At 43.5% G+C, this 12,047-nt stretch overlaps 1 protein-coding gene across 1 annotated transcript in view; it reads left to right on the forward strand.

Annotated features, from left to right (window-relative positions):
- Window positions 1–12,047, forward strand: part of DOCK1 (dedicator of cytokinesis 1) — a 273,464-nt gene that overhangs the window by 24,181 nt on the left and 237,236 nt on the right. Inside the window, exons 3-6 of the mRNA XM_038141075.1 lie at window positions 3,317–3,357; window positions 5,273–5,328; window positions 7,268–7,364; window positions 10,153–10,301. Of these exons, the coding sequence (XP_037997003.1) occupies window positions 3,317–3,357; window positions 5,273–5,328; window positions 7,268–7,364; window positions 10,153–10,301 (343 nt within the window). The remainder of the gene's footprint in view (window positions 1–3,316; window positions 3,358–5,272; window positions 5,329–7,267; window positions 7,365–10,152; window positions 10,302–12,047) is intronic.

Below are 12,047 nucleotides of genomic sequence, written 5' to 3' on the forward strand. Positions count from 1 at the left end.
TTAATTTGCTTCTCTGGACATGGATTTGGGTGATAAATTTATTTTAGTTAATGGATTTAATTGGATTTTTTATAACATTATATTTACTGAAACAAACAATGCCATTTCAACAAGAGTTGATCATCACTTGAAGTGGGATTTTGGAATTTTCTCATTATTCCTGGGCTGGCCTTTTCTTGGTGCTCATTTTTCTGCTGCAATGCCAAGTTTGACTCTGAGAAAAGTAATCTTTCCCCTATCTGATGTTGCATGCTTTAATAAACCCCTCATAATGCAAAGATTTTAAATGCAAATGGAGTGATTGAAATATTGCACAGCTTTGTACTTCTATATAAAAATAGGGTTATTATTTAATGGATGTGGGAGAAATTGAGCAGGGAATATGAAACCCTATTAAATGCTGAAATCCTATCAGATGCTGAATCCCTGATAAATGCTGACTGTTCCCAAATAAATGGGACAGTGGGCATGAGCCACTTTCCCCTGGGCTGGAAATAGAGGAAAACCTTCACCCTCTCGGGGCTTGGAGCACATGGGATGAGTTCATGGTAAAAGGAAGATGAAGCTACTCTCTAGACTAATTAATATTGAAAATATTTTTTTTTCTTTTAGTAAGTATTTTAGTTTATTTTTCAGTTAGAAAACTTTCTCTGTCTTTCTAATCTGAGCCTTAGAGGAAAAGCCAAACAGGAAAGCCATAGGAATTCCCAAATATCCTGCTCTGCAGGAGAGGAGGGTTGCATTTTGTAGCAGATATCCTAAAACTCAAGTGTTTGCCATGTTCTGGATTAGTGCTTTCCACATCTTTAATGTCTTCATTCTGTTTCTTGACATTATTTGATGGAAGGGGCAAATGGAACCATATGATCAATAAATGTGGCTGATTAAGGGGAATTGCTGGGAAATGCAGCAGAAAATCAACCTCAAGACCAAGATTAACTGTTGGAGCATCAATTAATTTCTAGTGCTGCTGTCAGAAGGGAGTTAGGCTTCCCAGACAGGGATTTTCACAGGAGTTATTCTTGATATTATGGGAAAGTTTAGTTTTTGTTGCAGTTTTTTGTTTGTTTGTGAATGCAGTGGAGCTGCATCAAAATGGATGCACTGTTTGAGGGTAACCACAGCAAATTCTTGAGTGTCTTTTGCAGCTTTGACAGACAAATATTCCATTGGTGTCTTCTTAGCTGAGTATTTCTTTGGATGCTCATCTCCAGCTGTTCGGTGCCAGATTTCTTAAGGGCAAGGTCTGGTCTTGAGCAGGTCCAGGGATGAGGAGCCCACAGCCTGTGCCAGGGCATCACCTCCTTCCCAGGGAAGGAGTTCTTGGAATCCCCCAATAATTTGGGCTGGAAAGGACCTTAAATCCCATCCAGTGCCACCCCTGCCATGGCAGGGACACCTTCCACTGTCCCAGGCTGCTCCCAGCCCTGTTCAGCCTGGCCTTGGGCACTGCCAGGGATCCAGGGGCAGCCACAGCTGCTCTGGGAATTCCATCCCAGCCAGGAATTCCTAATTCCCAACATCCCATCCAGCCCTGCCCTCTGGCAGTGGAAGCCATTTCCTGTGTCCTGTCCCTCCATGCCTTGTCCCCAGTCCCTCTCCAGCTCTCCTGGAGCCCCTTTAGGCCCTGAAAGGCTCTGAAGGCTTTGAAGTGGTAGAAGTTTGTTTTTTGGGGTTTTTTCCCCTCTGAATGTGCGTTGCCAAGATAAACTCATGGGAAATCCTTGCTCAGTTGGGGTCTCTGCAGAAGAGAGATGAGGAGTTGGAAGGGCTCAGTCTCGCATCCATGGTGAGCTCTGAGCTCTCCCTGGACCCTTCTCCTCTCCAGGTGAGCCCTCCCATCTTTCCCATGTTTTTGGGGAGTTTTTTAGAGATGGCTTCACCCTTTAAGTGACCGTGCTCCCATCTGAGCCCCTTCATGGCGTGTCCCCAGCTGCCCCAGTGGGAGCTGCATGGGCACCCTGGGCAGCCAGCACCTGGTGGCACCTGCCTGGCCACACCAGCAGCTCTGCCAGGAGCAGCAGTGCAGCCAGTTCTCCAAGGCAGGTTTTGGCTGCTCTCTTCTCCATCATCCTGGCAGCTCTGGCTGCAAAGCTTCAGGGAGCAGAGGTTCATCCATGGAGCTGTCTTTGCCACAGGGCTTTTATTCCACAGGATGTCCTGAGGCAGCACAGGACGTGGGCTGGGAGAAGAAATAATGATTGTTTGTTCTCCAGTTTGTGCAGTGCATCTGATCAGAGTTCTGATGTTCAGCAGTTTAAACTCCAGGACTTCAAAATGTTGCTTTATTCCTCTAAAACCGTGGGAATTCAGTTTTTTACTAGGATTGGAATCTGTGCACAGGTTTAGGCAGCAGAGGGACCACAGGCAGAAGTGCTTTGCCTCCTTTGCACCTGGCCACGGCTGGGGGTGCTGCTTTCAGCAGCAGTTTGGTGTTCCTCGGGAGGCAGTGGGAGTGGGGGATGTGAGGCTGTGGCAGCCTCTGTGGGGAGGTGAAGTGTGGTGGTTACAAATTAGAGATTTTTGAGGTGGCACTGACCCAGCCCTGAGTGCTGCAGGGAGGAGGTGGTGAATCCCTCGGGCTTGTGCTGCAGGAGAGCAGACTGAAAAATCCCCTGTGCTTCAGCCTTTAATTTGGATTTCTGGCTGCACATTGTGCATAATGAATTTATCAGCATGTGTTGCTTTCCTGGAAGTTTCTCCCTGTTCTCAGGACTGGGACTGCAGTTTTAATTCCAGATCTGCTTTGTGATCTCCCCATCCTCCCCTCAACAGGGATGCTGTGCTGTACAAACCCTTCTTTGCCAGGCTGGAGGGGTGGAGGTTGCATCCAGGCTGACTTTTCCAAAAGGGCTCCTTGCTTTTGTATTTTGTAATTAGCGACCCCTAAATTCCCAAGTATTCCTGTTTCCTGGTGAGATGGCTAACAGCTGAAGTCTTGGATTTGTGGAATTGAAGTAGGTTTTGAAATGGAAGTAGCCTATCAGTAAATTTTTGTCAAATTGATGCTCTTAAGTTGGTTTTGTTTGTATTGGTGAATTAGTAATTAAAATTAAATGCACAGCAATTAAACACATCATGAGAACCACCATCTCTGTCTTGTACTTCTCTCCATTATCACTCTGATTTTACACCTTCCAGGATGACTTGTTTTATCCAGGATCTTTTTTAAGCCTATGGAAAATTGAAATTCAGGTGGGATGTGCAGGGCTGAAGCATGATCAGAAACCACCTTAGGAGGCTGCTGAGCTGGGAGGAGCAGCTGGGAGGTGCCACAATGAACTTTTTAATCCTTTTCCCCTTTTTTCTCTCCTAGGTTGGTACAGGGGTTATACACTACGGAAGAAATCCAAGAAAGTGAGTGTTGCCAGAGTGTGGTCCTCATTTTTCTCTTGCAGTAAGATGGGTTTTGGCCCGGGGTGTGTGGGTTTGATGGAGCTGGATCCCAGGTGTGTGCTGATCCCTGCTGCTCTGTGTCCTCAGCCTCTTGTCAGTGGGAATTTTTCAAGTTAATAAAAGCTGATTTTAGCAAGGCCTAAAAGATGAGTGGCATATCCAGCTCTGAGGTCCAAAGGGAAGACATGGAGCTGCTGGAGAGAGTCCAGAGCAGGCACCAGGATGATCAGAGGATGGAGCAGCTCTGCTGGGAGAGCTGGAATTGTTCAGCCTGGAGAAGGGAAACTTTGAGGTGACCTCGTTGTGACCTTCTAGTGCCTGAAGGAGCTACAGGAAAGATGGAGAGAGACTTGGGACAAGGAAGGGAGGGACAGGACAAGGGGGGGAGTGGCTTTAAGCTGAAGGAAGGGAAGTTTAGATGAGATATTGGGAAGGAATTGGGAGGGTGGGGATGGAGTTCCTGGAATCCCCCATTGGTTTGATCTGGAAAGGACCTTAAAGCTCATCCAGTGCCACCCCTCCCGCTGTCCCAGGTGCTCCAAGCCCTGTCCAGCCTGGCCTTGGGCACTGCCAGGGATCCAGGGGCAGCCCCAGCTTCTGTGGAGAAGAAGCCCCAGAGCAGCTGTGGCTGCCCCTGGATCTCTGGCAGTGCCCAAGGCCAGCCTGGGACAGTGGAAGGTGTCCCTGCCCATGGCAGGAGTGAAACTGGATGGGATTTAAGGTCCCTTCCAAGCCAGGCTGTTTTATATTTCTGTGATCCCAGTTTTTGCACTTTGAAGGTAAATCAGTCTCTAAATCTTGACATGCATCATCTTTTTTTTTGTATGCAGTAACTGCTGCACCAAACTTTTCCTCAGTGAAAAGTTCAGACCTTGCTGTTCTCCTTGGCCTGTTCAGAGGCTGACACTGTTAAATTCTGAATTCCTGCTGAAATGCAGCTCCCTGGCCTTTGGAATTTTCAGTTGTTCCTTTTGGAGAGGGGAGGAGGCTCCTCCTGCACTGGAATTTCAGTGTGCACCAAGGGCTGCATTTACAGCAGCTTTTCTGAGAGGAAACCACACAAATACTGGTTATAGCATTGTGTTTTGTTTTTTGAGCCTTTTACTTCATAGTAGTAATTAAACAAAATTAAACTTCAGGGTTTGCTGCTTTTTTCACTGAAACACTGCAAATGCCATGCTTGCCTCCAAAGGTGTATTTTTAGTTGCTTCCATGTCTAAAAGAACAGTTTGGTGGTTCATCACACCCATTTCCTTACCAGGCCTGGGTTTTTAGTCTATTTTTGTACTTTTTTTTTTTTTGTGTGTGAACACATTGAATTTCTTACAAACCATATTTTATGAATGTGCTTTTTACAGTCTGAGAAGCAATTAGACATTTTTCTTGCCTTAAATTAATTCCATGTGTTGTTGCAGTTGTCTGACTGCCACTAAATTTAGTGATTTTTAAATACTTTTAAACTGGGGTAAAAATTCACATGCCCATGCACTATTTCCCCTGGTGGCTCCCAAGAATTTCTATTATTGCATTCCAGATGATCAGAAAACTGAACTACCTTGAAGGGCAAGATGGTGGAATTTGCTTTATCAGCTTGACTGGGATTATTTTAAAAATATTGTTTTATTTCTGGCATCTTGATTAATTTAGAATATTTTTTTCGGAGAAGCTGTAAGGTTACAATAACATCTTGAAAGGACAGGCAATGCAAAAATTCAATATATATTAAAAAAGTCCCAAACACAACTCTTCTCATGCTCGAGGATGTGAATGGCTCTGCACACCCAGCAGTGTTCTGGCATGTTTTAGGTAATAAACACAATCTGTTGTGTGCAGCTGGTTAAATAACACATTTTTTTCCTCTCCCTCCATCTCCAAGGGCATATTCCCTGCCTCCTACATCCATCTTAAGGAAGCAATCGTTGAAGGCAAAGGGTAAGTTGGGTTTGAAAAGAACAAAACTCCTTTTTCCCGCTTTATCCACATTGTTTCAATGCATCTCCAAGTAACTTACACTTGTTTCCAGGTAGTTTTCTGCCTCACTAAGAAGTTATTTTGTATTTTTCCTGTTCCTTTCCCTGGTGTGTGCAGTGGTTTGAGCTGTATTTGTTGTTCAGCAGCTCTTCAAATGGTTTTGTATCAAATCAGTTTTGCTGGACATGTAGGTAGAAGTCTCTAACACAAATATAAAAGTTGAGTAAAAAACCCCAACCAAATCCAGAGAAAAAAGGAGGTGGAGTGAAATTAATAAATCGTTACCCAGGTATGAAATGGATTGAAACAGGATTAAAATGTTTTATTCCTTTGTGCCTGATTTATTTTTATACTCTGTTAAATATGTAAATGATCAAACTACTAATCATGAGATTGCTGCATAATGACATCTTCCTTGCTGATTGCAAAACTGCCTTTAAGTGCCCCACTTCTGCAATATTCAAAGATCTGGCTGGTGTTTCTTACCTTCATGGCTCCTCACTTTAAAACCAATCATACAGAAACTTCCTGGTAAGAAATTGAATCTTAATTTTTCATTGCAAGACCAATATTTTGAAAAGAAGAGCAATTAAAGAGCAGTATGGTGGCATTGCAGGTTGGGCTAATCTGCTTTTTATCTTGGTTGTTTCCTGTAAAATAAATCAGTCAGTGATGAATGCTGTGGAGGTGTGCATTGATATCCCGGGGAGCAGACAAATGAGGAGAGGGTGGGAAAAATTGTCAGAGGTGTGGAGGGATAGGATGAGAGGGGATGGCCTTAAACTGAAGGGAGGCAGGGATGGGTGGGATATTGGGAAGGGTGGGCAGGCCCTGGCACAGGGTGCCCAGAGCAGCTGGGGCTGCCCCTGGATCCCTGGCGTGTCCAGGGCCAGGCTGGACACTGGGGCTGGGAGCACCTGGGACAGGGGAAGGTGTCCCTGCCATGGCAGGGGGAAAATGATGCCTCAAGTTTTGGCTTTTTTATTTTCACATTCTGTGCTACTTTAGTGTGTTGGTCTGAGCTTCATATTATGGGATGGTGAGCTCTCTGCACAGAGCAGGGAGACAAAACAATTCCTGCTCCAGCTGGGCACCAAGGACAAATGATCCAAAGCTCAGCCCAGGAGCACAAACAGCGTGGGCTGGAGGGAGAAAAACAAGCAGGGTGGGAGTGCCTGGGCTAAAGCTGGAACGGGACAATGAACTGCAAGGTGCAAATGGAGCAGAGCTGAGCCAAGGGAGAGACCCCGGGAGCGCTCGTGCATTTTGGGACCATTTGGGTTCATCTTGGGTGCGGCCCTGGCTGGGCTCTGGTGCTGCCCAAGGTGGATCCATGGAGGAGATCCTTGAATAAATCCCTGCTTTGTTCTGTAGCTCTGCCCAGCCTCTGCTCTAGATCAATTTTGACAAGGCATCAGTTCAAGATCCTCTTTGATCCCTTCCAACCTAAACCATTCTGTGATTCCATAATCTGAGCACATCCAAATACCTTCTATGTGGTGTGGTTTTACTGGTGTGCTTCAATGTCTGATAACATCTTATTTTTGCTTATAAATTTACGACGGGTGATGCTAATTCCAACCCAGTTCCATTCAGTTCCCTTTGGAAATGTGCAGTTCTTCCTCAGCAATTATTCTAGATCAGGAGATTTAGGTTAGATACCAGCATAAAAATTTCCAGAGAAGAGGTTGCTCTGTGCTGTGGTGGTGTCACCATTCCTGCAATTGCTGAGGAATTGTGTTGGTGTGGCACTGGGACCATGGCTTAATGGTGACTGTGGTGGTGCTGGTTGCACTCCATGACCTTAAAGCTCCTTTTAAACTTAAATAATTCTGTGGTTCTTCATTCTCACTGGACTTCCTGCTTAATTCAGCCTTTTTTTAAAACTCTTCCTCTTCAGCCAACACGAGACCGTGATCCCCAACGAGCTGCCCCTGATCCAGGAGGTCACCACCACGCTGAGGGAATGGTCCATCATCTGGAGACAGCTCTATGTGGTGAGGCCAGCTCAGGAAATCCGTCACACCGGGAGGGTTTTATGGGAAAAGGGAAAGATAGAGGAGAAATGGGAAGAAACTGCTGTTTATGAAGGAATTCTTAATGAATTTTCCCTTCTGTTGTTGTTTTTAAGGTTACTTTCAGTGCTGAAAATCCGTGTAGCATCATCTCTGCTAAAGCACAAATCTCAGGAGTTTTTTGTGCTTGTTAAAGCACAAATCTCTTGCCTGTTTGCTCAAATCTCTTTGTTTTCTTGTGCAGAATCAGGGTTTTCTTTAGAGTGTTACCTCGATCTAGCAATAGTTTGTTGAGCAGTTACAATCCTGTTTTTGTGTAGGTTCTGTTATGTTATATATATAGAACATAGAACATGGAAACATGGAACCATGGAACATATAATAAATAAAAACCAAAGAATTTATAAAACATGTATATATGACATATAATCTATGTTTTATTTTTAAGGTATGTACAGATTTGGAGTAATTTAACATGTAACTTTATTAAGGAAATGGTCTTCAGGCTATTTCTTAAGGCTGTCATATTCTGTTATGAAATAATTGAGTATTTAGTGTTGAATTTGTGGATGTTAACTGAAAGCTTTGTAAAATTATCAGTGTAGGCCTTTAACCTCTCAGTATTGCTTTATATAAAGTTGATTGTTCCTGAATTTGGACACCTTAACTTGCATCCTTGTTTATTTTGGTATGCTAATGTTTCAACCACATAAGAATGTATTCTTAGAAATTTGCAGTGATAATTATTGATTGTCTCTCAGATGGGAAGATACAAAACCAGAGGTGAAAGTGCACCTCTGATAAATAAGATCAAGAGTTCAAACTTCTATTTAAAAGCGCAGCTCAGATGTAAAGCAAGGCCTGCTGTGGGATTTAAGGTGCCTGGCCCACACTTGTGATGCTCTCATTGTGCAAGGTCACTGTAACAAGATAATGGGAACACGAAATTCCTTTGTTTAAAGCAGGCTTTAATGCAGTCTCTGTTTCCCATAAATATGTTTGAAATCTTGTATCATAAAAGTGCAAGCTGTGTAATGAAGGCACCGAGTGTAATGAAGACGTTTGTGCTGACTAATGTGGCTTTTAATCACACCCATGAAAATAAAGATTAGGAGTAAGGATGTAATGGAAGTGATGTAGTGTGGCAATATAGAAGATGAAGGATAATATCTTCTATGAAAAGAAACAGATTATGTGGTAAAGGGAGAGCTTTAAGGAGTGGGAATAGCAGGGAGCTTGTGAGGTGAGGAGCAGGGAAGGATTGGAAATAAAGACAGAAATAAAGGAGGAGGAATAGAAGCTCAAGAGGCCACTGGGAACAGCTTTGCCCTTGGTTGCACTGCTGTGGAATCCCAGCATGGTTTGGGTTTTGAGGGACCTTAAATCCCACCCAGTGCCACCCTCTGCCACGGGCAGGGACACCTTCCACCATCCCAGGCTGCTCCAAGCCCCATCCAGCCTGGCCTTGGACACTTCCAGGGTGGGAAGTGGGGCTGGGGCTTGGAGCAGCCTGGGACAGTGGAATTTGTGGGTGGGACTGGCTTGGCTTTAAGGTCCCTCCAAAACCATTCCATTGTATGGTTCCATGTCAAACAATACTTTAGTTCTTTGCTAATGACTTTGAATCCAAGAGCAGGCAGGCAGGGCAGGTTTGGTTTGCTGGAGGTAACTGGTTTCAATCTGCAGGCTTGAGGGATATTCCATGCTGTCCCTATCTTGCATATCAAAACCCATTAAATGGCCACATTTATGCCTTGATTCAGTTTGTAATTTGTGTTTGAATCTTGAATGGATGTTCAGGTTTTGTTTGCAGAGAGCAGAGGATGTGCAATGTTTTCCATCTCTCTGCTTTATGATTCCCTGCAGCCTCGAAAATCAGGAACCTCTTCCCCATTTGGGTTTGTCTGTATTTAGCTCCCAGCCATATGTGCCTGTTGTGTCTTTCTCTGCTGCATTAAAGAGCTTTTAATAATGGGTATTTTCTCTCTGTGAAGGTTCTCCCACTATAATCAAGCCAGCTTTGGATAATCTGAACAGACTGAAGTCTTTAAGTTTCACAGTTAGAAATCCTTTTCCCAGAGTCTTGGAGTCATTATGTTCTTTTCCTGCATCTTCTGCAGTTTTTCCTTGGTTTTTTTAAGTGGAGAATTTAGTTGTAATTATTTAATTATTCCTAGTGTAGCTGAGTGTTGCCAAGGAAAGTTTGTATATGCTGCTGGCAGTATTTAATATCCACAGTTCCAGGCTTTACAAACAATGGAGTTATTTAGCTTCCTATCAAGTTTAGGTCTTTCCTGGTGTTTCACTGTCCTTTAAAAGTTACCTGTGGACTTGTATGACACTGATGTGCCCAGTGAGGGATTTTGAAGTGTTGTTGTGGAGGTTTAACCAGGGGGAGGGAGGATTCTCCCCTCTGTTGCAGAACTTGAGCCTCTTGCTGTTGAAATGTTCAGTCCTGCTCTGCTCAGTGCAGAGAGTCACTGAACAAAGCTACTCTGGGAATCAATAAAAGGACATTTTCCCTTTGGATACCTGAAAACAGCATGACCCAAGTTTGAAGATAACATAAACCCAAGCATTTACACCCATTTAGCTCCTTAAAGCGGAGTGCAGCACTTGGAACATTCAGTGTTCTGTGCTGTAGGAAGTTAGGCTCCAGTTCCAGGGCTGCTGTAGACTTACCCTTTGAATTCCTATTGATAATTGCAATTTATCCTGTATTCCCAAGCCTTCAAACCTGATGTCTCCCCCATTTTTCCCCCCTCAACAGCAGGACAACAGGGAAATGTTCCGCAGCGTCCGGCACATGATTTACGACCTGATCGAGTGGAGATCCCAGATCCTCTCTGGGACCCTGCCCCAAGATGAGCTCAAGGAGCTGAAGAAGAAAGTGACTGCCAAAATTGATTATGGCAACAGGTTCGTGACCAGCATTTCCTAAGTTTTTCTGCCTGAATCCAGATCACCCTGTGTAAGACACATCAGCTGTCAGTGAGTTCTTGGAGGATTCTTTTTTTCCCCCTGGAGCTGTAGATGAAGTATTTGTGTATTCACACTTCTGTTACAGCAAGATAAAGATTGAAGTTGAGGCAGCATCTTTAAACTGCAATATGTAAAGTGGAATCCATCTCTCTGTCTTGATGGTATCATCAATTTGACAATGGTATGAAGCTGTAATTTTTTAAGGCCAATTCCAAAGTGCAAGTATTGCCTGCCTTAAAAATAGAATTTTAAACTCCACTTGCTTCTGTGGCACAGACAGTTGTCACCCTCTGAGCACCACCAGCTGCCTGTGCCCTCGAGTCACTCAGCTGTAATGTGATGTTGAAGGATTTGGCTCAGAAGCACCATTTAGCTCTTGGTTCCTCTCCTTCCACAGCATCCAGCTGGTAGCACGAGATGAGCAGGGAGATTTCATAAAAGAAAGGAGCTGTTTAGCACAAGAGAGTGGAAGTTGGGAAGGAAATATTGCCCCAAAAAGCAGTGCAGGTTGCATGTGTTGGCTATTTCAGTGATTCAGATGTATTTTCTCCCCAGATGGCTGGCTGGGTTTAAAGACAATTTCTGCAAATACAAGCTTTAGATTTTAACTTGTCTGTACAATTATGATTTTGCATTTTGATCAAAAAAGGGAAATCAAATCTTACTCTGTATCATTGGAAGCAGTGTTTTGAGTACTGAGAGACAAAACATGTTGTAGTGCTCCCTTCAGTCCTGCCCATTGTGTGGGATTGTTGTCCTGCACACCTGGGGAGTGAAAAGTTTGCACCAACTCAGTCTTTCAATGCTCTGTGATGCAAATATCTCACCATATTTCATTTATGTTTGTTTAATTCCTTAAGAACTGCTGAACTTGCAGTATTTCTGCTGGTGTACTTTATCAGCAAAAGCTGTGATTAAGAAAAAAGAAATTAAAAAATAATGATTAACTACATTCAGTCAGTAATTATCATTTGTAATCTGAGGTATGGACAGTGGCACCTCTGCAGACGATTACCCAGATGTTGTTGGGATGATTTGTTTGGCTACTGGCTTTCACCATCTGCCCAAGGAGTTGGTAAAAGTTGCTCTGAATAACCTCCAGATGCTCAGCTTTCAAATCCAGTGGAACATCTTGTGCTGTGCTTTGTGTCTGCAATGTTCTGATGGACTAATTAAGTGATCAGAAGTTCTCTGGGGAGTGCAGGAGGGAGGTGAATGTGAACTTCTGAGTAAATGCTCACCACTGAAAGATAACATATGTTCCTAATAAAACCCTAAACCCTTCACTTGTGCCTAAAAGGAGCATGAATGGGGATTTCAGGATCCAGACAGAATGAATTCATTATCTGCTTTATAAATACTGGGTCACCTTTGAGGTCCCAACCCAAATAATTCTAAATGTTTTCTGTCCTAATCATGTCCTAACCTTTCCTGACTTGTGAAACACTGATTTGTAAATAAGTTTTTTTTTTTTTCCTTCTGTAAATACAGACAGGAGTTTTGCAGCATATTGTCAGAATAACTGAGGAAGCAAAAATGGCCTTAGGAATCTGTATTTTTAATATCTTTCTGAAATTGGGTCAGGTAATTTTGTTGTGAAAATGCTTTTCTTTTTTGTTCAGTTGCAAATATCTGTAACTGGGACACATAGGAAAAAAAAAATCATTTCTTTCCCAAGCATCA

The sequence above is a fragment of the Motacilla alba genome, chromosome 6, assembly GCF_015832195.1.
Source record: "Motacilla alba alba isolate MOTALB_02 chromosome 6, Motacilla_alba_V1.0_pri, whole genome shotgun sequence".
NCBI lineage: Eukaryota > Metazoa > Chordata > Aves > Passeriformes > Motacillidae > Motacilla > Motacilla alba.